At 56.5% G+C, this 24,772-nt stretch overlaps 2 protein-coding genes and 1 long non-coding RNA gene across 11 annotated transcripts in view; 2 read left to right on the top strand and 1 right to left on the bottom strand.

Annotated features, from left to right (window-relative positions):
* Nucleotides 1–2,468, top strand: part of EIF4B (eukaryotic translation initiation factor 4B) — a 36,425-nt gene extending 33,957 nt beyond the window's left edge. Inside the window, exon 15 of the mRNA XM_004053206.4 lies at nt 385–2,468. Coding sequence (XP_004053254.1) covers nt 385–465 — 81 coding nt within the window. The 3' untranslated portion in view covers nt 466–2,468. The remainder of the gene's footprint in view (nt 1–384) is intronic.
* On the bottom strand, nt 2,130–7,221 carry LOC109029137 (uncharacterized). 3 transcript variants are annotated; one of them, XR_008670135.2, is made up of 4 exons: nt 7,097–7,221; nt 6,206–6,306; nt 5,317–5,898; nt 2,130–3,969 (listed from the first exon to the last, which is right to left on the bottom strand). It is a non-coding gene; the product is annotated as an uncharacterized lncRNA (long non-coding RNA). The 3 variants fall into 3 exon arrangements; XR_010129332.1 differs by having other exon boundaries at nt 2,130–3,407; XR_010129331.1 differs by having other exon boundaries at nt 2,130–5,438; nt 5,847–5,898.
* TNS2 (tensin 2) lies at nt 4,681–24,572 on the top strand. 7 transcript variants are annotated; one of them, XM_019038293.4, is made up of 29 exons: nt 4,681–4,912; nt 12,099–12,207; nt 12,698–12,735; nt 13,653–13,691; nt 14,016–14,054; nt 14,206–14,255; nt 14,497–14,668; nt 15,407–15,457; nt 15,789–15,911; nt 16,002–16,066; nt 17,234–17,317; nt 17,788–17,900; nt 17,993–18,053; nt 18,247–18,322; nt 18,536–18,665; nt 18,770–18,835; nt 18,912–19,025; nt 19,246–20,457; nt 20,604–20,754; nt 20,874–21,463; nt 21,579–21,668; nt 22,014–22,139; nt 22,352–22,444; nt 22,575–22,652; nt 22,819–22,896; nt 23,288–23,456; nt 23,548–23,616; nt 23,763–23,792; nt 23,944–24,572. In XM_019038293.4, the coding sequence occupies exons 1-29, from the start codon at nt 4,838–4,840 to the stop codon at nt 24,080–24,082; spliced, it is 4,230 nt and encodes a 1,409-aa protein (XP_018893838.3). In that variant the 5' UTR covers nt 4,681–4,837; the 3' UTR covers nt 24,083–24,572. The 7 variants fall into 7 exon arrangements, with proteins under 7 accessions (XP_018893838.3, XP_055213137.1, XP_055213136.1 ...); XM_055357162.2 differs by lacking the exon at nt 4,681–4,912 and adding an exon at nt 7,177–7,307; XM_055357161.2 differs by lacking the exon at nt 4,681–4,912 and adding an exon at nt 7,482–7,617.
* Nucleotides 24,573–24,772: the final 200 nt, after the last annotated feature.

Here is a 24,772-nt window from a genome sequence, read left to right as displayed (position 1 = left end):
AGTATTCTTACTAAGAATTAAAAATTCTTAGTATTCTAAACTTTTTGCCTTTGGACTTCTTTCCATTTGGAATACAAAGTGTTTGGAAATAAGACATTGGTCTTTATCTGAAATAGCGAAAGAAGTTTAGCTTTTTCCTGGTTTCTGTCTTCCTTTGTTCTCATCCCTTCTGCAAGGTGTAGAGGTGGTATGAGACTATAGTAAGATCACATGTGCCTCTGACCCTCTTCCCTAGCTCCTCTCCAGTGGACAATGCCGATGAGCAAGCAAGTGGGTGTCATCTGACTGTCATCCCCCATTGCCAAAGGATCAGTATCCTGTGTCTTGGGTTTTGATGTGATAATTCAGGGCCTTCATTATCCTGTCACTCTCGTTGTGTTACAGAAGTTCAGTTCTGCAAGCAAGTATGCTGCTCTCTCTGTTGATGGTGAAGATGAAAATGAGGGAGAAGATTATGCCGAATAGACCTCTACATCCTGTGCTTTTCTCCTAGTTTCTCTCCACCCTGGAACATTCGAGAGCAAATCAAAACCTCTATCCAGACAAGACAAAATAAAACTCACCATCTCCTGAAGACCTTTCTTACCTTTTTTTAAAAACAAAAAATGAAATTATTTTGCATGCTGCTGCAGCCTTTGAAGTATTGAAGTAACTGGAGAATTGCCAATACAGCCAGAGAGAAAGGGACTACAGCTTTTTAGAGGAAAAGTTGTGGTGCGTTATGTCACCATGCAGTTGCCAGTGTGATTAGTGCCTAGGGGTCTCCATTTAGCAGAAATGGTAATGACAGTGATATAACGCCTGGAACCTGGTTGGGCAGTAGGGGAGGGAGGTAGAAGGAAAAGTGTGAGATTTCTACCTTTTAGTTTTTATCCTATTGTGGCATATATGAATTCTCAAACATTATCTGAATAAATTTTCCACTCTTGGAAAGGTAGATTTAGCCTCAAGTTGTTTTAGTCTCCAGGAGGCTGCCAGCCCCTCCTCTTATTTAATTCTGAGTTTTGGAAGCCAGCCTAGAGGGAATTCCTTTTTTTTTTTTTTTTTTTACCCCCCAGGAGGGTAGTTGGGAGTGAGACTATAGGCCATAAAGAATGGGACTGCATTGGACCAAAATGGGAAAATCGTGGTTTGAAAAGAAGCTTTTGGGAAGTGATGAGTCATTTTGCACCAGGTAATAGGGGAAAATTGTGTGACCTCCAGCAAACACATGAATGGTTATTTCCTGGAGCCGGAAGCACTTGGGGGTCATGGTAATTCCCAATGTTTTCTGTGTCCTAGTTTTACCCTTTCTAAACACTGTCGTTTTTGAAAGTTTGAATATATCCACATTCTATTGAAACCTTGAAACTAAAAATTTAGACTCTTATCGTCATCTTAAGTTCTTCATGCTACTCTTAACCTCCCAAAAAGCAGTATCTAAGTCACATACATGATGTCTTGGGCATTTTCTCTCTCAGCCATGGAGAACTCTGAAAGGAAGAATCGCTGCTTTTCTCAAGCAAATCGGTTTCTTGATGTCTTTTGGTTCTCACTCCTTGCCTGCTCCTGATGCTTTGACCCCTTTTATTGATCAGAGTGCTCTAGAATAATGGATGGTCTTGGATGGTGGATAAATAGGGACAGGGACAGTTAAATTGGGAGCCTTTGTTACAACCTTGATGGGTTTTTTTCCCCCCAAGTTTCCTTCTCCACTGAAATGCCACACTAATGCTTGTTGGATTCATGAGGTGGCCAGACCAATGTGTTGTTGTTTTGTTTTTTTTTTTTTTTAAGCTTCCCTTGAGAGAATAAATGGTAATGGAGAGAACTATTTAACAAGGTCCTGGTTTCTCTTGCAACACAGTAGCTAAACTTGCCTGCTTTTATATGCATTTTTGTAGGGATCAGCTTGGTAGACAGTATTAGCAAAGAAACACCTTGATCTTGGTTTGCAAGCCCTTCTCCCATCAGTCCTAGATTAGGCCCTATTCAGCCATGCAGGGGTGTTGGTTTATGCGTGCTGCAGCAGTGGGCATAATGAATATAATTTACCCAGTGGACAAAGGTGTGTACCAAGTGAATTTAAATAATTGGTGTGGATTGGCCAGTAGCTAAGAAGTGGGCTTTTAAAGAGTATTGAAGATTGAAAGGTTTTTTTTTTTTCTTTTTTAAAAAAGAAAAAAAAACTATTAATTGTAGATAATGAAAAGCTAGGGTTTGCCCTCTTCATGTCTACTCTCCTTCCAAATAGTTACATCCAAAACTGTTTTTCCCTCTCCCCTACCTTGTCCCCCCTATTAAAATAGAAACAGGGATTGATTAATGTCCCGCTCCTGAATACATGTAAAATTTGTACAAAAATATCTTCTATGAAAATGATTTGTAATCTGTAGACTTATTACCTGGGAGATGTCTTGATGTAAAATCCCATCCTTTGGGTTGTGGGTTTTTTGTTTTCTCCAAATAAATCTGATCTTTAAAGTTCATTGTAATGCTGAAGTTCTTTGACAAATACTCTGCACTCCCAGTGGTTTTTACTGGAGTCATTGACCACCTGCTCCTCCTTCCCCTACCATCTCTGAAGTTTTCATTCAGTATTGGATACCATATTGTCCAAGATTAGAGGGTGGGGTTACAAGGGAATCTATTTCAGTGTTCATTGAGGCCCAATAATAGTTTGCATCCTAGCTCCCCTCTGGCTTTTTTTTTTTTTTTTTTTTTTCTGCCTGGTGTTAAATTTTTTAATCACCTGGATGTGCCTGCAGTCTATTTCCTGTACTGTTTATTTTAATCAAGATGTGGGAACTCTAAGAATGAATCCTTGTGTCCTTGGGGCAGTTCCCTCATAATCTCCCTCCCTCACTTCAGCAATCTGGAGAGATGCTGCTCCCTTGAGTTACACCGCACTGGTGGACCAGAGATACTGGTGACAGGCTGGTCGAGGTTACCAGAACAGAGGCTCACAGACTCAGTGGGAATTTTCCAAACAGCTAGGGACAGACTGGTCATTGTTGTAAGGCGGGAAAGGGGTTAGGACAGTGGCAGAGAATCCTTAAGGTCACAAGGAGGTGGAGCATAGAAAGGAGCCCGGGAAACCTCAGTCAACAATTTTGGGGATTTAAGAGCCAAGATGAGGAGCCAGTTAACACAAATGACATTTCCCAGCCAATTGGAGCAGCTGCTCTTCTAGTTTCTGGCCAGTGCATTTATCTCTGTTCTCCAAAACTGGTAAAGTTGAAGGCTGTGAGACTCAGCTGTGATGATGTGAAGGCTTTTCAATGTGGGTTTAGGTGCCCCTATTGTCCAGGCTGCCTGGAAACCTACAAGGTAATGCTTTTTCACTGCCTCTCCACCACAGGAATCAGTTTCACTCACATTCTCCAAGCCTTTGTTTCAAGCCACTCTCAGCTGTGCAATAATGAGGTCTAGGTAAATGATGGAAAGAAGGAACATAAAAATAGGAAAGGCTTGTTGAAAGGTTTATGATGGCTGCGTACAGAAAGGGTAGAGAGGAAGGCCCTATGTCCCAAAAGGTACTCTAAAGTCAGAGAAAACCTGGGCTGTAATATGGCCACATCCTCATTTAAATTTAAAAAGACATGTGTGGCCAGGTGCCATGGCTCACAGCTGTAATCCCAGCACTTTGGGAGGCCAAGGCGGGCAGATCATGTGGTCAGGAGTTCTAGACCAGCCTGGCTAATAGGGTGAAACCCCGTCTCTACTAAAAATACAAAAATTAGGCTTGGTGGTGTACACCTGTAGTCCCAGCTACTCATGAGGCTGAGGCAGAAGAATCGCTTGAACCCGGGAAGTGGAGGTTGCAGTGGACCGGGATCGCACCACTGCACTCCAGCCTGGGTGACAGAGCGAGACTGTCTCAATGGTTGCTCACACCTGTAATCCCAGCACTTTGGGAGGATGAGGCAGGAGAATCGCTTGATCCTAGGAGTTTGAGACCAGTCAGGGCAACATGGCAAGACCCTGTCTCTACAAAAAAATAGAAAAATTATCCAGGTATGGTGGTGTATGCCCATAGTCGCAGCTACTTGGGAGGAAGGATCACTTGAACCCAGGAGGTCAAGGCTGCAGTGACCTGTGATCACACCACTACACTCCAGCCTGGGCAACAGAGCAAGACCCTGTCTCAAAAAAAAAAGTGTGGGTCCACCCAGAAGCCCCCCAGCTGCAGGAATGGACCCAGGACTGGTCAGCCCTCGTTGCCAACGTCTTGTAAATCTTGAACTACTGGACGAGTAGGGGGAAAGTGCAGGTGCAGCAACCTACTTCAAAAGGGCTAACTTGAGGTTGATTAGGTCCCGTGTGTCTCCCAGTCCACATTAGCCTCGTTTCTTCTCAATAGAATCAAGCACTATACTCTGGATCCCAAGGCACTAGGGTCCCAGTTCGTGCTGAGGGCATCGCCTCAAGTGCTAAGCGAGCTCACAGCATCTGGTTTCTCAGGAAGTGAGAGAGCTACACATCTGCTCCTGGGAAGCATTATTTGTCAAATAAGCCTTGTTTCTCAGCAACCATTGTAGCCCCCAGGGCCACAAGTAAAGAGGGGCCCGGCTTCCCTTACCCTCCCCCAAAAGAAATTTGGAAGAGACGAGCTGAGCTGCTCCCCGCCCAGCTGCAGCAACCTCCTGCTTGGACAATACACCCTCTGTCCTCAGCCAGGAGATCCGCCTCTGGAGTTGGCTCTGCCCCTTCCCCCACTCTTCCTGGTTCCCAGCACCCAAACCCTCTACTGGAGTTCTCCTGACCCAGTGGTCTCCAGCCAGGACAGTCCCACACCTTCAAATCCTCCCCATACAGTCCCCGTACCCCAAGGATCTGAGCACATTCAGTTACAGGCATGGGGTCACCCCAGACAATGGAAGAGGGGGTTCCACCTTCAGTGCCAAGATGGACCACCCTCTGCATAGTCAAGGTAAGAAAACCTGTGTGGAGGGAGGTCAGAGGTGCTCCTGAAATTGTTTGACCTTTACTAACATCAACCTGGCTTTCTCCTCCTCTCCTTCTTCCTCGCTGAAGCTCCTGCTGCTGTGAGCTGGAAATCAGGATGCCTGGCTGGCCCAGGAACCACTCATTTTTGTTTCACTCCCACCAAGCTACCTCCTGTATAACTTCTCATTCTCAGCTTTTCTCAGCCCTTCCTGCAGCCCCCTTCCCCACTATCCCCACATTGAGAGTAGGAATCAAGCCTGAGCTGGGAGTTTGGCCACCCATCTTGTGACCCTTTTCCAATTCCTTGGAACCTCTAAAGTTCTTCCCATGGGCCTGCCAGGCAGCAGCAAAACCAGCATGTGTGAGGTTCTAGCCCTTACCCCTCACCTCTCTGGGGTCCAATCAAGTTCCTCTTTGAGTCCCAGTCTCTCCATTGGTAACTTTAGAGCTTAGGTAAAGGTACTCCCACGGCATCCATCCCAGAGCCCAGCCAAAGACCCTAAGGAATGCTGGGAAGAGCAAGATGTTAAAAGAGCTGGTTGAAGGCTCCAGAGACATGAACACAATTATCTCATGTATCTCGATTACATAATCAAATCTGGCCAAAATACATGGGACAACCTTCAGCCTTGCCCTTTCTCCAGGAGCCTACAATCCCTGCCACTTTCCTCGGTATTCCCCTAACTCTTGCCTCTCCCCTCCTCCCAGTGCCTCCCTACTCATTCCCGCCTGGCTTCCCCCACCCCCACCTCTCCCGTCCCCAGTCCCCAGTGACTCCCACTGCTCTAACCTCTGAAACTGTCTATTGGACACCAACTCAACCAAGAGCAGTAAGATCAAGGATCCCCAGTCCCAACCATATCCACCCCTCCCAAATGCCAATTTCTGGGTGGGGGGGACACACAGTCATCACGCACTTCTTCAGACTCTTCTTCCCTGTGGCAAGATTGGAATCAGGTGCTCCACCCCCTGGAAATGAGAACCAGACTTCTCAGCCTTTGCCAAAGACAAGGGACCCAGTTGAGATGAGACAGGGAGGGAAAGAAGGCCTTAGAGCCAGTGGTACTGGCTGCTTTGGGCAAGCACTGGGCATTGAGCCCTGGGCACTGGGTTCTCAGAATTCCAACCTTCCTTCCCCCCGCCCCTTTTCATCATGGAAAATCCAGCAGGGAGGGTGAAGGAGGGAGAAAGTTTCAGGAAGTGCTCACTGCTAAAGGACGTTGGGGGAATGTAGGAATGGCAACAGGTTCAGAACTTCTAGGAAGATGTCCCCTACCTTATCCCTACCCTCCACCTTCCGCTCCAGGGTGGCACGACTCAAAACTGCCCTACGGCCCATTAGCTCCATTCCATGAAGTTCCTATCCAGTACCAGGCACTGCAAAAGAAGGGAATGAGGTCAGACCATAGAAAGAACTTCCATCTCCATTTGGAAAGGCTGGACTCAAGTTAAATGTAAGGAAGACCTTCTCAGAGGTCTCCTGCGAACTGGGAATGACGGTTCAGCTCTTTAAAATAGGGCAATGGGCCGGGCACGGTGGCTCACGTCTGTAATCCCAGCACTTTGGGAAGCCAAGAAGGGGAAATCGCTTGAGCTCAAGAATTGGAGACCAGCCTGGGCAACATGGCGAAACCCCATCTCTACAAAAAATTAGCTGGGCGTGGCGGCGCCCATCTGTAGTCCCAGCTACTCGGGAGGCTGAGGTGGGAGGATCGCTTGAGCCTGGGAGGCAGAGGTTGCAGTGAGCCGAGATGGCGCCACTGCACTCCAGCCTGGGCGACAGAGACAGACTCCCGTCTCAATGAATAAAGCAGGGCAGTGGATGGGATGGCTGGAGCTGCTTGCGGGTGGAGATGGGGGCTTGAGCCTGACGGAAAGGTCCCCAGCTGTGAATCCTTTGAGAATACTAGCCCAGGAGAAGTCTCCTGTGGGGCAGAGGACCAGGGAAGGGTGTCCAATGACTTGGGCCAAAAGTAACACCAGGTGTCTTCACCTGATTCAGGCGCCCGCCTGGGTAGGAGACGCTAGCACCACCAGGCTAGGCCACGGGTGGTCCTCTCAGGTCAGGCCCAAGCCCAGGCACACTCCTGTGGGGAGGGTAAGAGGCTGACGCTGCGCGGCAGTTCCCTGTCCCCTTGTTCCTAGTCCCTTCTGGACCTACGCCCACCGTTTCTTCTGCTTCTGTCTGGCTCGCGTGTTTCTTTTTGCCTGTGTCCCGCCGGGTCAGGCTCTCCCCGTCTCTCAGACTTTCCCGTCCCCGTGTCCTCCGCGGCCGTCTCTCTCCAACTCTCTCCCCCTCTCAGCCACTTCCTGTCTCCAGTATGTCCCTGGCGCGGCCCCGCTGGCCGTCTGCGCACCCTCTCTCCCCTCGGCTCTTTGTGAGTGTGGGTTCGCGGGAGAAGGTGGGGAGGAGAGGAGGCCGAGGGGTGGGGAGCTGGCGGAACGTGGGGATTGGAGCCGGGAGGGAGGAGGAGGAGGAGCGGGCTGCCACGGGCGCGGGCGCGGGCGCGGGGCGCGGCGGGGGCGGGAGGGAGCCCAGCCGAGCCCGGCCGCCCGCTCCCGCCACTGCCACCGCCTCCTCCTCCGCGTCCGCTCGGCGCGGGCACGGGCGGGATGGGCTGGCCCGGCGGCTCCCCCTGCTGCTGCCCCGCCCCGCCGCGCCCCCGCCCGGCCGGGCGCCCCCCGCAGGTGAGTGGCCGCGCCGCGCTGGGCGGGCGGCGGTCTCTGCGTCACGGCCGCGCGGGCAGTGCCAGGGGCGGGCGCCAGGGGGCGCGGGGCCGCCGGAGGTCGAGAGGGCGCGGGGCGCGGGGCGCGGCCCAGGGCTGAGGCCGGGGGCTCTGGCTGGCCGCGGAGAGCTGGGAGCAGCGGGAGGCCGGGACAGTGACTAGGGGGCGGGGCGCGGCCGCGGCCCTAGTCGATCAGGCCGCCACGCCTTCCAGCACCCGGGGCGCACGGGGCCGCACGCCGTGCCACACACGCAGGCCCGGGACCCGGCAGCAGCTGGCGGCGGCGCTCGGGCTCCGGCCTGGCAGGGTGCGGGCGAACGTTTTCCTTTCCTGCTTCACATGTGGGACACTGAGGCCGTAAGCGGGCACAGATGAGGCTGATTCGGCTCGCCAGCCCCGCTCTGCGGCCCCCTTCCGTCTCTGCCCCCATCCTCCAGACCCTTCTGGGAACACCCCCAGAGCCGCCGCCCTCCCTCGCTCCTTCCCTGGGCCTTACCCCTCCTCCGCGGCGGCCGGGCTCCCAGCCTCCCTTCCAACCACAGCTATTTCCAGGAAGGGGGGTGTGGGTGGAGGGGTTTCTCCAAACAAACCCAAGACTTCGGAGAAAGAGGGGGCCCGGCTGGGGGAGAGGTTGACAGGCTCTGGAATGTTACAGGCGGGAGGAGGGTGAGGGTCCAAGAGGGTCTAGTGATGCCTTCCCAGCCCTCCTCAAGTGAGCTACTTTTCCCCTCGGGACTGGCTCATAGGGATCCCATCCCTTCTTCCCTTCCGAGGTGCGAGTGCCACAGGATGGGAGGGACTCACAGCTACAGTGGATCCTGACCACCCCACCCCTCACCGAGCTCACTGCTTGGGCACCTCCTTGCTGGGTCTGGGTGGGGAGTGTGAGACCAGTGAAGGTGAGAGGATGTCTGGGGACCTGTTCCAGGTGAGGGGACTTTCAGCCCCTATGGAGGCAGCAGGAGAGTGAAGCATGTAGAGGAGTCCTGGTCAGGGCCATGTGCCATAGGAGCAGAAGCTGGGACTGGACGGAAAAAAGCCACCCCCACTGCCCACCTTGTCACACTGCCCCATCTCCCCCAAGCAGGGCTGGGGGCTGGACAAGGCCAAGCCCGGTTGCCCACACTGGCCAGGGGCCTGGAATGTGCTGGGACACAGCCAGGCTGGCAGGATGGGGGTGGGTCACAGAGCCCGTGCTCCTCTCCAGTTACAGGCAGGGGGCCCAGGCCTGCCACACAGATGCCACCTTCTGGCCAGGATATCCTGGGGACACATTTCTTGGCCTGGAAAATTGGAGCTTCAAGGGAGAGGTCTCAGGCTAGGCCCAATCCAGTCAGGTCCTCGCAAGGGTCTCAAGTGGGCACCCACAGCAGGCCTCACCCCAGAGAATGCAGGATTCTTCATCCCAGGGAACCCATCCTGATGGATATGAAGGAGCAGGAAGCAAGTAGAAGGGACTCCGTGGGAGAAGCCAGGGCTGGGGGAGTTGCCTGAGTACTGGGACATTCAATAAATACCATGCAAATGAGAGGGGCACATTTGCACATTCTTTCAAGTGACAGCTATAGCCTGTCCCAGGGGCTGCTGTCCACAGCTTGGGGCTGAAGACTCCCAGGCCATTAACCCCTTAGCTTTTAGGAAGATTACTCCCCCTTTTCCAAGGCCCCATCCACCTCCCTCCCTTGACTCCCAGGACGGGAAGTTGGCCATGTTCCCAGGAGGGAGGCGGGAGGCCCATGGATGGGGGTGGAGTATGTGTTGGGAGGGGGGACCTCCTGTCCAGTCCTCAGGCCCTGGGACAGCTGCTGAGGAAGGAGAGCAGACCCAGGAGAGCCATGAAGGTAGTACTCAGGCTTCGGGGTTGCGGCGGGGGGAGGGTGCAGCCCTTGGGTAGAGAGCCCAAGTTGCAGGGCTGGAAAGAGGGCTAGGGATCTGTGAGATCATGTCTGAAACAAAGCCAGGGAATGGGTGAGTGGGGGACACTATGTCAGGAGCAGAAACCTGGGGGCTTTCAGGAGAAGGGCCTCATATGCCTTAGGCTGTGGCAGGAGAATGGATTACTCCCCAAACCTGAGCAAAGCAGTCTTGTGGCTGGAACTTGGCCTTGCAAGGTGTATTGAGGGTAAAGGTGGGCGGTGCATGCTTTCCTTTTCCTACTTCATAACGAGTGAAACTGAGACAGGAAGGGGGCCCCCAGTCCCATTTTTACCTGACTATCAGGACACGCTCAGGATCCTGGGCCTGCCTGCTGGTAGTAGTTCCCAGCTCCACTCCCTCCCCAGCGGAAGTCCCTCGAGAGCTTGAGAGTTCAGGCTGGAGCCTGGCTGGGACACACTGTTCCCCACTTGCCCTTTAGCCCTGCCCTGAGACCAGAATTCTCACCCGGCCCCACCGGGGGGCAGGATCTCAAGACCATGGATCCCTGCAGATCCCTGGAGAGTGTGGTGTCCCAGGTGTGGGACAACTCCAGAGTCGGGGGAGTAGGGGGAGCAAAAGATCACAGGCTGACACTCCCAGCAGGGTAGATCCTGGGAATCTGATCTCCTGGCCTCCCCCACATCCTCCCCCCTCCACTTCCTGGAGCAGCGACCTGCCCCCTTCCCGCCTGCACTTCCCTCCACTTCCAGGGCCGGGCTTCTCCTCACACCAGCCAGACAGCCTACCCTCCGCCCAGGGGAAGCGGCTGCCTCCGCCAGGCCGCTTCCAGGAAGCCACGGGCCAGGCCCCAGCATTGTTCAGGCCCTGGGGCCAGCACCCCAGCCAGCCGAACACCATGAAGTCCAGCGGCCCTGTGGAGAGGCTGCTCAGAGCCCTGGGGAGGAGGGACAGCAGCCGGGCCACAAGCAGGGTAGGAGTGCCCACCAGCTGGGCAAAAGAGGGGCAGGGGTGGAGGTGCGGGCAGTGGGGGAGGGGACCAGGAATCAGGCCAGGCCTTCCTCCCAATTTCAGCTTCCTCAGCCTTCTTCCCTGGCCCAGCATCCCCTCCGGAGTGGCCAGGGCTGTAGTGTGAGGGGATGTTTGGGTTAGAGTAGGTCCTGCTGTCTGTTTTGGCTCCTCTCACCTTCCCTGCTCTAGCCTGGGCCAACCCCAGGAGGTCCTGGCCCCCCAACATAAGCCCCAGGTGCCTCACTGCAGGACTTTGCCACATGCTATCCAGGTATCCTCCAGCAGGCTCAGAGATCATCAGGCCCCTTCCCTGGCCCAGGGAAGTTTGAGGGAAATGGGGTGGCAGGGTGGAAAAAGAGAGAGGAGAGGGAGTCAGGAGTGCTTTGGAACTGGAGGTTTGCTTTCCACTGACAACATCCATATCTGCCGCTAATGCCAACATGCTCCCAAGTGTCTTAGTGGGTCCCACAAAGTTGGTCCAGCCCAGAAGAGTTGCAGGGACAGTCAAGAAACCAGAGGTGCTGCCCACATCCCCATCACTCCCTTTCCCAACTTCCCAGCCTTGCCCCAAAAGCAGCAGCTCAGGACAACCTGAGATACTACTGTGATGGGTCCCCGGGAGGAGGACAGCAGGAGTCTGAACTCCAGAGGAGGGGGAATATGGGTAAAACAGAGAGATGGCAAGGAGACAAGCTGTCCCCAGACAGAGGATGGGAGGAGAGAACCCACAGTGGGAGAGGGGAAGGGACTGAGATAGGCCTGGGCCTTAAGGGGGCATCCCAGGCTCCTGCCTCACTGCATCTCTGGGTCAGGAGGGGCTGAACAGGGAATCTGGTCCACTCCTTTCTCATTCAATGCGTGAATCCCAAGTGCCAGGGTGCAGGGGGTCGGGGGAGAACTCACAGCATCCAAAGCCAGCTAAACATCTCTCCCCAGTGACAGGCCTCTATCTGTTTCCCTCCAGCATGACCACCCCCCTTACACAATTGCTGTCTGCTGCCTCAATGCACAATGAGTAAACATGTTGTTCTGACCGTGGGGGAGGAGGGCATGTCAGCTGCCTGGAGCGTGGGGACAGCAGGAGCTAAAGGAGCAGGACTGGCTGAGGCCACTCCTGCCGGCTCAGTCTGGTGCTGCAGGACTGACATACAACACATATGTTTGGAACCTCCCTGCTCACTCTGCACACAGGTCTCCATGCGGGGAGGACAAGATAGGAAGAGTCAGGGAGTACCCTTACCACACCAGGGGGAAAGCCTGAGCATGGAGGCTTTCCACAAGGGCGTCACACACCAGGGCCATGTGAGGGGCCCAGGTGATCCCCTGGGGAGGAGCTGACCCAGCAAAGGTGACGCAAGGGGTCAGATTCCATGCACAGTTGAGGACAGGCCCCATGACCGCCCTGAAGCAGCTGTGGCCAAGTGCGTCCTACAAGTTTGAGGGCTTGATCTGGACGGAGAAAACCAGTGCAGTGCTAAGGCAAGGCTCCTGCCCAGTCCCAGAGATGGAGATGGGCCCACTGGGAACTCACACCTCTGTTTGTCCCTCCACCTTCAGCCTAGGAAAGCTGAGCCTCATAGCTTCCGGGAGAAGGTTTTCCGGAAGAAACCTCCAGTCTGTGCAGTATGTAAGGTGACCATCGATGGGACAGGCATTTCGTGCAGAGGTGAGGCGCTCTGTCCTGTGACTCTGAGACCCTCCACCCAGTACCACTGTGTTGCACAACTCCAGCAGGCCAGCTCACACAATCTCAAATGTAATATGCTGCTCCTGGATTAGGCACAATGGCAGCTAAGAAGCAGCTGCCTCCCCCTTCAGATGGCCCTGGCTCCCCATGACAGACACCTCCCATAACCCAGGAGAGCCAGTACTCTCCACCACCTTCCCATCCTGACTTGTGACGGTAGTCTTCCTTCCCTCTCTTCCTCCTCACCTCCACCCACCCTGGAACGTTACCCCTGGCCTGGGCAGTAGTACCCCACTGCCACACTCTTCCCTCAAAACCTAGCCCTGCTCCTCTGCCCCAGCCAGCCCAGTCCAGGTGGGATCTTGGAAGTCCCAGGGTCTGGTTCCAGGGTCTGGGAGATGAGGGAAGGCCATTCCTTCCACTGTCCCACAGGCCCCTGCTAACCCCCTCCTCCCCCTACCTTCCCTAGTCTGCAAGGTGGCGACGCACAGAAAATGTGAAGCAAAGGTGGGTATCTGATTCTACCTGATAGGGGGAGAGGGTCTGGAGTCCCTTCCTCCTCCCAAACAGGCTTCTGCAACCCACTGGCATCAACCCCCCACCTCCACCCCTCTCACCACTGGGGAACCCCTCCTGGGTGGGAGAGGTGCTGTACTGGGCCCTTTAAGAACCGCCCTACTCCGCCTTCTGGAGGGCTGGCCAGCCCAGGCGGGTGGACAGCAAGACAGCGTTTGTCTTGGTGCTGTGCCCAGGCTGCAGCTGGCGAGAGGATGGGGGTGGGGAAGAGGAGGAGAATGAGGAGGAGGAAGGGTGGGGTGGGTGGGGAGTGGGGGAGCAGGATTTCAGAGACTGGGCAGCCGGATGGGCTGTGCCTTCCCTCTGGGGAAGGGTCCTCAAAATGCCTGGGCGGGTCTTGTCCTGGGCCCTGGAAAAGCTGGGCCTTTCCAGGTATAAGCTGTAGATAGCACCCACTGTCCACTGGGGACCTGAGACAGCCCTGTCTCTGAGGAGGTCCCCTGGTCCTCTTCCTTCAGGGCAGGGGGAGGAGGGTCCCAGGGCCCTGGAGCTGGCTTGGGGGAGCTGTGTGACCAGGGGCGGGGTCTCCCAGTGAAAGAAGCCAGTGTCCGTCCCTGGCCATGGCCTGCCTGCGTGGCTCTATATATAACTCCTGCCCTACAGCTGGATGAATGGGGGTCTGTGTGGGCTGGGGGCTGAGCGCCAAGAGCAACAAGTGGGGGGCCTGGGGGGTGGGGGACCAAGAGGCCAGAGGGGAGGTGCCCTTAAATAGCGCAACCTCAGCTGGAGCCTGTGCCCATCCACTGAAGGCCCCTCCACCTTCCTCCTGAAGCTGAGGGGCTGCCCCATCCTCAAGCCCATGAGAGCCCTTCACCAGGAGCTCAGTTCCTTACTCGGTCCCCTTCCAGGTGACTTCAGCCTGTCAGGCCTTGCCTCCCGTGGAGTTGGTGAGTGCGCTCTGGGATGGGGTGGGGAGGGCAAGGAACCTGGCCATGGTGTCCAGAGGTCTGGTGGCTCCAGAGAGGGCCCCCAGGAGATGACCTTGAACGGAGTGCTGTGGGTATTGCTCATCCTACGAGGAAAGAAAAAACTGTCCGAGTCCTCTGCTGATCTTGTGCCCTTGGGCCTGCTGGGGGTAGGACTCCTCTCCCCTTATCCAGTACAGCCTTCAAAAGGACACTGACATTCCCTTCCCCTGTCCCCAAGGCCCACACTGGTCCTTGCCCCTGCTGTAACTAACCACTCCCTTTTCCTCCCCCATCTCCCTCTAGCGGCGAAACACGGCCCCAGTCAGGCGCATAGAGCACCTGGTAAGGTGATGCTGGAGGAGGAGGGGGAAGTAGGTAGCTTTGGGAGTAAGGATCTAGATTTCCTGAAGACAAAAGTGCATGGCTCTGGAGTGGGCAGTCTAGAGTAGGGGGTACCCAAAGAGATGTCTAGACACTGTCTGTTAACCACCAGGGATCCACCAAATCTCTGAACCACTCAAAGCAGCGCAGCACTCTGCCCAGGTAAGTGAGGGTGCTGGGGTGGTCCCACGTGACCCCCTTTCCGCCGGCCCCACACCTCAGCCCAGGGCACTGCCCCGCAACAGAGCTCCCCGGGACAGCCCCCCACCCCCAAAGCCGTATTCTCCCTCCGGACCGATCCACCCACCCTCAGGACCCGCTGCCCAACAGACAGCCTTCCCATCACACTAGCCACCTCCGGGTGCCCCGCCCCTGCGTTCATGCGTAGGCTCCTCCTCCCCAGGAGCTTCAGCCTGGACCCGCTCATGGAGCGGCGCTGGGACTTAGACCTCACCTACGTGACGGAGCGCATCTTGGCCGCCGCCTTCCCTGCGCGGCCCGATGAACAGCGGCACCGGGGCCACCTGCGCGAGCTGGCCCATGTGCTGCAATCCAAGCACCGGGACAAGTACCTGGTGAGGGGTGGGGCCATCAGGAGTCCGCCAGTGAGAGGGATGTGGGGTCCAGATGGGCGAGGCTAATCACTGACGTCACCAGCGGAGGGGAGGCCGCCAGGGGGCGGGACCAGAGTGGTGGGGGTGGGGGCGGGGCCCGGAGCGCGGCCTGGAGCGGAGCGGAGAATCCTGGAACGCTGGCGACTTGGCTGTGACTGGCTAGGCCGGGCCTTAGCTACCTTTTTATTTTCTTTATTTATTTACCTTTTTTTTGAGACGGGGTCTCACTTTGTTGCCCAGGCTGGAGTGCAGTGGCACGATCTCACCTCACTGCAACCTCCTCCACCCGGGCTCAAGCGATTCTCCCACCTCAGCCTCAGTAGCTAGGATTACAGGCGTGCGTCACTCACGCCCAGCTAATTTTTTTTTTTTTTTTTTTTGTATTTTTTGTAGAGACGGGGTTTCGCCATGTTGGCCAGGCTGGTCTCAAGACTCCAGGGCTCAAGCAATCCACACCCGGCAAATTTTTGTATTTTTAGTAGAGATGAGGTTTCACCATATTGGCCAGGCTGGTCTCGAACTCCTGACCTCAGGTGATCCGCCCGCCTCGGTCTCCCAAAGTGCTGGGGTTATAGGCGTGAGTTACTGCGACCGGCCTGCACCTTATTTTAGAGGAAGATTCTTACTTAGGATCCACCTCCACCTCGTGCCTCATTGCCGGAGATCATTTCTGTCTAAAGCCCTCCCCCTTTATTTCAGCTCTTCAACCTTTCAGAGAAAAGGCATGACCTGACCCGCTTAAACCCCAAGGTATGAAGGAAATGGCCTGCCCAACCATTAAACCAAGCCACCCCAACCCCAGAAGCCCCCAGCTTCCTCGTTATTAATAGTAGCAATTGGCATCTACTTCACTCTTAAACACTTTCCCACTCTCCCATGATATATTACTGGAGACACCCCAAAACGTGATGCAGCAGGTATCAGCCCATTGTATGGATAAGGAAAGTGCTGAGGCTATCATGGACAACCAGCAGACCCCCAACCTTGCCCCCGGACCCCTATGCCCTGTCCCCTTTCCACCCTGCCCATCTCTCTCTGTTGGTGGCCCCCAGCCCCAGTTGCACCCCTGCATTCTCCCCAGGTTCAAGACTTCGGCTGGCCTGAGCTGCATGCTCCACCCCTGGACAAGCTGTGCTCCATCTGCAAAGCCATGGAGACATGGCTCAGTGCTGACCCACAGCACGTGGTTGTACTATACTGCAAGGTGGGCCAGGACCTCGGGTTCCCTGGTGCCTGGAGGTTCCAGGTCAGCCTGGAGCCCCCAGACCCTCATCCCTGTCTCTCTGTCTGTCAGGGAAACAAGGGCAAGCTCGGGGTCATCGTTTCTGCCTACATGCACTACAGCAAGATCTCTGCAGGGTGAGGCTCCCAGCGCCTGAGTAGCTGCTTCCCCAGTGGCCCTTTCTCCAGCTGGCCCCTTAGGAACCCATCTCCCCTGGAGCCCACCTCTTCGTTGAGAGTCCTTTGCTGTCAGCTTAGCATTTCCACCTCCCTTTTATCACTAGTACTGTAACATAGTCTGCAGCAGATGGTCTGTAGAGTTTCCTGGGGCAGCCACAAACAGGGTGGTGTAAAACAGTGGAAATGGGCCGGGTGCGTTGGCTCACGCCTGTAATCCCAGCACTTTGGGAGGCTGAGGTAGGCAGGTCACCTGAGGTCAGGAGTTTGAGACTAGCCTGGCCAGGTGAAACCCCATCTCTACCAAAAATATAAAAATATAAAAATTAGCTGGGCGTGGTGGTGGGCACCTGTAATCCCAGCTACTCAGGAGGCTAAGGCAGGAGAATTGCTTGAACCCAGGAGACGGAGGTTGCAGTGAGCCCACATGGTGCCACTGCACTCCAGCCTGGGTGACAGAATCAGACTCCGTCTCAAAAAAAACAAAAACAAAACAAAACAAAAAACAGTGGAAATGTACTCTCTCACAGTTCTGGACGCCAGAAGCCCCAAACCAAGCTGTCAGCAGGCCCTTGCTCCGTCTGAGACTCGGGATAGAATCCTTCCTTGTCTCTTTCTAGCTTCCAGTGGTGGCCAGCAAGCCTTGGCATTCCTTGGTTTGCAGACACATCACTGTAATCGCTGCCTCTGTCATCACATGGTGTTCTCCCTGTGCGTCTCTGTCTGTGTCTCTTCCTCTCTTCTTATAAGGACACCAATCATATTGGATTCAGGGTCCACCCTCCTTCAGTATGGTCTCATCTTAACTAATTATGTCTGCAACAGCCCTATTTCCAAATAAGGTCACATTCTGAGGTACATGTCTTTTGGGGGGATATAATTCAACCCATAAGATGGTTTTGTTGCCCCGTTTTACAGATGAAAAAACTAAAGTTCAGGGAACAATTGCCTGAGGCCCAACAACTAGTAAAGTGACTGTACATGGTGCTTCTCATTCTCATTACCACCACTCTGGGCTTCTTCTAGACTTAGAGAATCATATTTCTCCTCCATCCCCTGGGGCTTAGGGATGGGAGGCCAGGATGAAGATTAATTCCTAATCCCCAACACTGGCCTTGCTGTCCCCAGGGCGGACCAGGCACTGGCCACTCTTACCATGCGGAAATTCTGCGAGGACAAGGTGGCCACAGAACTGCAGCCCTCCCAGCGTCGGTGAGCAGCCTGGGTGGGGATGGGCCAGAGGAGCAGCTCCCTTCATGGCTACCAAGGCCAAGACTCTCTTATTCATGCAGCACACCTTCACTGAGTGTGCCAAGCGCCGTGCCAGGTGCTGAGAATTCAAAGTGGACAAAGCCCCTGCTCTCATGGAGCTTTCATGCTAGTAGGGTGGAAGGCAGTAGACCTGGGAATAAATAGATGAGGAGATCAGTAATAAAGAGAACCTGAAGGACAGTCAGGGCCTGCCACTATAAAGTGAAGCAGAGCTCTGGGGAAAGAGCTTTGAGGCAGAGGGGAGCAGGAGGGATTGAGGTTAGATGCAAGGAAGAACTTTCTGGTGACCCGGAAGATGGGAAGGAAGTGCTGAGCAGAAGGGCCAGCCTTCTAAGGGTGGATGGTTGAAATGATACAAGGTGACCTCCAGAGGAAAAGGCTTATGTTCTCCTTGACACGCCCTCCACCAGATACATCAGCTACTTCAGTGGGCTGCTATCTGGCTCCATCAGAATGAACAGCAGCCCTCTCTTCCTGCACTATGTGCTCATCCCCATGCTGCCAGCCTTTGAACCTGGCACAGGTGAGTCTGCCTGAGATGTGCTCCCTAGGGAGAGCCACCTTCAGGCCCTCTTTATCAGCACCCCTCCTGTGCCTTCTCCTCTGCCCCTCCAGGCTTCCAGCCCTTCCTTAAAATCTACCAGTCCATGCAGCTTGTCTACACATCTGGAGTCTAGTGAGTGCTCTATTCCCAGGCCCCTGACACTTCATGACCAGGGCCCCTCTTGCTCCTGCATTCCTGCTTCTCCAGCCTCCCTAGACACCTGGGCAGGGCTCAGACTCTGGTCTCCTGGCTCCCCCTGACTGCATAGCTGCCTCTGCACGCAGGAGCTTCTGGTTCATCTCTGCCTTCTCCTCTCTCCCCACAGTCACATTGCAGGCCCTGGTCCCCAGCAGCTTTGCATCAGCCTGGAGCCAGCCCTCCTCCTCAAAGGCGATGTCATGGTGAGGGGGGTCCTGTCAACAAGAAGAATCCTGGAGATGGGGCAGGGGTTGGTGGTGTAGCGGCACAGTCACCAATTTGAGACAGATTGGAGAGCGAGTAGGGAGATCACCTTGAGATCGAGGCAGGGCAGAAGCTGTGACCAGGCAGTCGCCAGGGTGGAAGCGCAGAAGAGGACATGAGGCCTGATCCCCAGCCTCCTGCCTTTCCCCCAGGTAACATGTTATCACAAGGGTGGCCGGGGCACAGACCGGACCCTCGTGTTCCGAGTCCAATTCCACACCTGCACCATCCACGGACCACAGCTCACTTTCCCCAAGGACCAGCTGGACGAGGCCTGGACTGGTGAGTCTGAGACAAGTGGCCTGGGGCTGGAGTCCAGGTGGCAGGCAGGCAGGAGAGTGTGGTATGGGCCAGGGGCCTGGTTCTTCACTGTCTACTCCCCATAGATGAGAGGTTCCCCTTCCAAGCCTCCGTGGAGTTTGTCTTCTCCTCCAGCCCCGAGAAGATCAAAGGTAAGAGCAGGGACATGGGCTGGGGACTGAGGGCCGCCTCTCCCCTGCTCCCCAATACCCGAGTGGCCTTCCACAGGCAGCACTCCACGGAACGACCCCTCGGTCTCTGTCGACTACAACACCACTGAGCCAGCCGTGCGCTGGGACTCCTATGAGAACTTCAACCAGCACCACGAGGACAGTGTGGATGGTGCGCAGGGCAGCCTGCAGGGTGGGAGGTACAGGGTTGTGGCGGGACCCTGGGGGGTGGTGCCAGGGAGAAGCACACTCCCTCCTCCCCAGGCAGAGCCCACTCCCGAGAGACACCCCCGGCCCGACAGCTGTCTCCAGTGCCATCCCCTCTCATGAATTTTCTCTCTCCCTCCCTATTCCCCGCTTGCCCTTCCTCCCTGATCCTCTTCCCCACTCAGGCTCCTTGACCCACACCCGGGGTCCCCTGGATGGCAGTCCTTATGCCCAGGTGCAGCGGCCTCCCCGGCAGACCCCCCCGGCTCCCTCTCCAGAGCCTCCACCACCCCCCATGCTCTCTGTCAGCAGCGACTCAGGCCATTCCTCCACACTGACCACAGAGCCGGCTGCTGAGTCCCCTGGCCGGCCGCCCCCTACAGCTGCTGAACGGCAGGAGCTGGATCGCCTCCTAGGAGGCTGCGGAGTGGCCAGTGGGGGCCGGGGAGCTGGGCGCGAGACGGCCATCCTAGATGACGAAGAGCAACCCACTGTGGGCGGAGGCCCCCACCTCGGAGTGTATCCAGGCCACAGGCCTGGCCTCAGCCGCCACTGCTCCTGCCGCCAGGGCTACCGGGAGCCCTGCGGGGTTCCCAATGGGGGCTACTACCGGCCAGAGGGAACCCTGGAGAGGAGGCGACTGGCCTACGGGGGCTATGAGGGATCCCCCCAGGGCTACGCCGAGGCCTCGATGGAGAAGAGGCGCCTCTGCCGATCGCTGTCAGAGGGGCTATACCCCTATCCACCTGAGATGGGGAAACCAGCCACTGGGGACTTTGGCTACCGCACCCCAGGCTACCGGGAGGTGGTCATCCTGGAGGACCCTGGGCTGCCTGCCCTATACCCATGCCCAGCCTGTGAGGAGAAGCTGGCGCTGCCTACAGCAGCCTTGTATGGACTGCGGCTGGAGAGGGAGGCTGGAGAAGGGTGGGCAAGTGAGGCTGGCAAGCCTCTCCTGCACCCAGTGCGGCCTGGGCACCCGCTGCCTCTGCTCTTGCCTGCCTGTGGGCATCACCATGCCCCGATGCCTGACTACAGCTGCCTGAAGCCACCCAAGGCAGGCGAGGAAGGGCACGAGGGCTGCTCCTACACCATGTGCCCCGAAGGCAGGTATGGGCATCCAGGGTACCCTGCCCTGGTGACATACAGCTATGGAGGAGCAGTTCCCAGTTACTGCCCAGCATATGGCCGCGTGCCTCATAGCTGTGGCTCTCCAGGAGAGGGCAGAGGGTATCCCAGCCCTGGTGCCCACTCCCCACGGGCTGGCTCCATTTCCCCGGGCAGCCCGCCCTATCCACAATCTAGGAAGCTGAGCTACGAGATCCCTACGGAGGAGGGAGGGGACAGGTACCCATTGCCTGGGCACCTGGCCTCAGCAGGACCCTTGGCATCTGCAGGTGAGGGGCACCAGAGTGCGGAGTGCCCAGGGCAGAGGAGGTTCTGGAAGATGGTGGGGAAGTCAAGGGGGAACAGGGTGAGAAACAGCTAAGCCAGACAGAAGAGCCCCATCTTGCTCACAGCCCACCTCTCCCCTTCACTGCAGAGTCGCTGGAGCCGGTGTCCTGGAGGGAGGGCCCCAGTGGGCACAGCACACTGCCTCGGTCTCCCCGAGATGCCCCATGCAGTGCTTCGTCAGAGTTGTCTGGTCCCTCCACGCCCCTGCACACCAGCAGTCCAGTCCAGGGCAAGGAAAGGTATGCAGAGGGGCCGGGGATGCTTGAGTGCTTTCTTGTCCAAGCAGTTGATGAAGGCAGGTGGGGTGGGAGCAGCCACAATGGGGGCTCTGCTGACCATCTGCCCTTCCACCCTACAGCACCCGGCGACAGGACACCAGGTCCCCCACCTCAGCGCCCACTCAGAGACTGAGTCCTGGCGAGGCCTTGCCCCCTGTTTCCCAGGCAGGCACCGGAAAGGCCCCTGAGCTACCGTCGGGAAGTGGGCCTGAGCCTCCGGTCCCTAGCCCAGTCTCTCCGACCTTCCCTCCCAGCTCGCCCAGTGACTGGCCTCAGGAAAGGAGTCCAGGGGGCCACTCAGATGGTGCCAGTCCTCGGAGCCCTGTGCCCACCACACTTCCTGGCCTCCGCCACGCCCCCTGGCAAGGCCCTCGAGGCCCCCCAGACAGCCCAGATGGGTCTCCCCTCACTCCTGTGCCTTCCCAGATGCCCTGGCTTGTGGCCAGCCCAGAGCCGCCTCAGAGCTCACCTACACCTGCTTTCCCCCTGGCTGCCTCCTATGACACCAATGGCCTTAGCCAGCCCCCACTTCCTGAGAAACGCCACCTGCCCGGGCCGGGGCAACAGCCAGGACCCTGGGGCCCAGAGCAGGCATCATCGCCAGCCAGAGGCATCAGTCACCATGTCACCTTCGCACCTCTGCTCTCAGATAATGTCCCCCAAACCCCAGGTATAAAGGCCTTGAGGGGGTTGGTGCCACCTTGAGAGAACCCTTTCTCATGGGATGTAGCATGGATGGGGACCCGGGTACCCTGGGGTCTGAACCTACTCCCTCCCTGTCCTAGAGCCTCCTACACAAGAGAGCCAAAGCAATGTCAAGTTTGTCCAGGATACATCCAAGTTCTGGTACAAGCCACACCTGTCCCGTGACCAAGGTGAGAAGCCAGCCTGCCCCCACCCCACTCCATCCCACCTTCCAGGGTGTCTGTCTTGGCTTTAAGTCCCATCCTGTTGAAGCTCTTGGCTCCTCCTGTCTGAGCTGTGTTTACTCTTGGCTGAGTGTTTACCAGCAGGTGATTCTGGGCTTTGGGCCAAGGCGGTGAGATCCAACATGGTCAAAACCCCTGTGAACTCTAGAGCCTTGGCCTCAGACTCTTACCACCACCACAGCTGTCAGGGCAGAGACCATGGAGCTTGGCAGCAGAGGAGGGGGCCTGCATGGGGCTCAGTCCACCCCTGTGAAAACTCCTCCCCATTGCCCGCTACCCCTCACCCTGCAGCCATTGCCCTGCTGAAGGACAAGGACCCTGGGGCCTTCCTGATCAGGGACAGTCATTCATTCCAAGGAGCTTATGGGCTGGCCCTCAAGGTGGCCACACCGCCACCCAGTGCCCAGCCCTGGAAAGGTACAGAACACCCAAACCTGAGTGGGGTGGGGATGAAGTTGGGGGTGGTGCCAGAGGCAAGGTAACAGGGCGGGTGGGGGCGCTGTGCTGGCCATGCCGCTGTGGAGGGGAGAGGTAGGAAAAGACCTCAGCTGCTCGGGAAAGAATCCCATTAGGGAAGAAGCTGGAACCTGGAATCCTAAAGCCGCAATCTTCCCCTCTCCTCCTCTCAGGGGACCCCGTGGAACAGCTGGTCCGCCATTTCCTCATTGAGACTGGGCCCAAAGGGGTGAAGATCAAGGGCTGCCCCAGTGAGCCCTACTTTGGTGAGAAGCAGGAGCCTGGGGAAGGCTACGTTGGGTCGGTTTAGGGAGCTGCCAAGGGATCTCAGGAGGATGGAAGGGAAAGGCGGGGCACCCTGGGCATCTCAGGACTTTCCTACCTCCTCTCCCACAGGCAGCCTGTCCGCCTTGGTCTCCCAGCACTCCATCTCCCCCATCTCCCTGCCCTGCTGCCTGCGCATTCCCAGCAAAGGTGAGTGTCTGGTCATCTGTCCTCCCCACCTTTCCCTACCCCCTGCAGCCAAAGCAGGATCCAGAGGTCTTGGCTCCCCGCCTTCCCTTGGGGAAGCAGAGGGAGTGCTCCAGCCTGGGGAACACTCTGCCTTCTGAGCTTCCCTGTCGGTTCTCATTGCCCTCAGATCCTCTGGAAGAGACCCCAGAGGCTCCAGTGCCCACCAACATGAGCACAGCGGCAGACCTCCTGCGTCAGGGTGCTGGTAGAGACTTCCCCTCCACTCCCCTCCCTCTCCCTGAGCACCAAGGGGGCATTGTGGATACAGGGCATGGGGCACTGAAAGGCCTTGAGGTGGGTGAGCCCTGGCCAACCCATGAGGGCAGGGGAGCCCCATACTGTTGGGGATGAGGAATTGGGTCCTCAGCCTAGGTTCTCAAAGTCTCATGAACAAGACGATCATGGGGTGGTAGCAGGGAGGCTTCTCTGCCTCGCTTCTGACTGTAGATCCAGTAGAGTCATGGAATCTGCCTTTTTAACAAGTCACCTATGTGATTGTAAAGCATGTGACAGCAGTAGCTGGGGAATGTGCAAGAGCTGGTGGGGGTGGCTAGGGGATGGGCACTCCCTCCCTGACCCACTCCCTGCCCCTGTAGCCTGCAGCGTGCTCTACTTGACCTCAGTGGAGACAGAGTCACTGACGGGCCCCCAAGCTGTGGCCCGGGCCAGCTCTGCAGCTCTGAGCTGTAGCCCCCGCCCGACACCAGCTGTTGTCCACTTCAAGGTGTCAGCCCAGGGCATTACACTGACGGACAACCAAAGGAAGTATGTATACTCAGCCCTGTAGAACCCCATGCTTAAGGCCCCTGGGGGCTCATGTTTCTGAGTGTGACCTTCCTCACCCTCCTCCTTGCAGGCTCTTCTTTCGCCGCCATTATCCAGTGAACAGCATCACCTTCTCCAGCACTGACCCTGAAGACCGGAGGTGACTCTCCCTCCAAACCCTTTGCCCCAAATCCCCATGGTCCCACCAGGTCCCAGCTCCCAGCCCCAGCCCCAGCCCCAGCCCCAGCCCCCCTTCAGCAGCTGTCCCCTGGGGTGTGCATCTTCACACTTCTTCTCCTTCTGCAGATGGACCAACCCAGACGGGACCACCTCCAAGTAAGCCTCCCCACGAATTCAGCCTCTTCCTTCCAAGGGACCAGGGCACCGCTGTCCTCTCAATGCTGGCATTTGATTTGTCTCACCAAGGCCAGCTACATTCCCTTGTGGAAGGAATGTTAAGCCCCTTCCCCACCCTTTATCCCCCTAGGATCTTTGGTTTTGTGGCCAAGAAGCCGGGAAGCCCCTGGGAGAATGTGTGTCACCTCTTTGCAGAGCTTGACCCAGATCAGCCTGCTGGCGCCATTGTCACCTTCATCACCAAAGTTCTACTGGGCCAGAGAAAATGAAGGAAGGCCACAAGCTCAGAGCCCACATCAACACTGCACCCCTCCCAGCACCCCACAGCCCTCACATCCCCTGGCCTGGACCCAGGAGACCCAGGAGAAAGCACCCTCCCTTAGGAATGAGGAGTGGGCATCAGGCCTGGGACACTGCTCTCCTTCCCCGCCCCCAGCCTGCTAAGTTAAGTGGACAGGCCCACAAGATGACCTTGCATGTGAGCAGATGGCAGAGATGGGTGTGTGAGGGGTGAGGAGGCATCAGCAGTTGAACCCCGAAGGAGATCAGGCAGCCCCACCTGCAGGAGAACGTCAGCCCTCCAGGGGATCAGCCCCTGCCAGTTCCACCCAGCTGCAGGTGCCAGCACGGCAGGGATGGGAGAGGGGTGGGGAGCAAGTCACTGCCTCCTCTGAGCAGAGATTCAGAGTAGGATCACATGAATAGGGGAAAAAAGAGAGTCTATTTTTGTCTAATAATAAAGAATTTCTATAAACTTTAGCCGAAATTGGAGTCAACAATTATTCACAGGAAGGTCAAAGCCTCATCTCCCAGGGGACGTATCTGTGCTCAGGCCTATAGCCAGGCCCATGGAACATATGATTCCCATCCCTGGCCCAACATTGGTCCACATCTCCCCACGAGCAAGCTGCCTTCAGCTGCCCCCATCCAGCAGTCCTGTTCCTAGCCCTGTGGACTAG

This window comes from Gorilla gorilla, chromosome 10 (assembly GCF_029281585.2).
Source record: "Gorilla gorilla gorilla isolate KB3781 chromosome 10, NHGRI_mGorGor1-v2.1_pri, whole genome shotgun sequence".
Lineage (NCBI taxonomy): Eukaryota > Metazoa > Chordata > Mammalia > Primates > Hominidae > Gorilla > Gorilla gorilla.
This window is presented reverse-complemented; position numbering and strand designations above follow the sequence as displayed.

What these genes read in the sequence shown, in the direction of transcription:
- TNS2 (XM_019038293.4), top strand. Translation starts at nt 4,838, where the DNA reads ATGGGGTCACCCCAGACAATGGAAGAGGGGGTTCCACCTTCAGTGCCA. An exon ending in CCACCCTCTGCATAGTCAAG is followed by an intron (nt 4,913 to 12,098) that starts GTAAGAAAACCT and finishes CTCCACCTTCAG; the next exon opens with CCTAGGAAAGCTGAGCCTCA. An exon ending in CAGTGCCCAGCCCTGGAAAG is followed by an intron (nt 22,140 to 22,351) that starts GTACAGAACACC and finishes TCCTCCTCTCAG; the next exon opens with GGGACCCCGTGGAACAGCTG.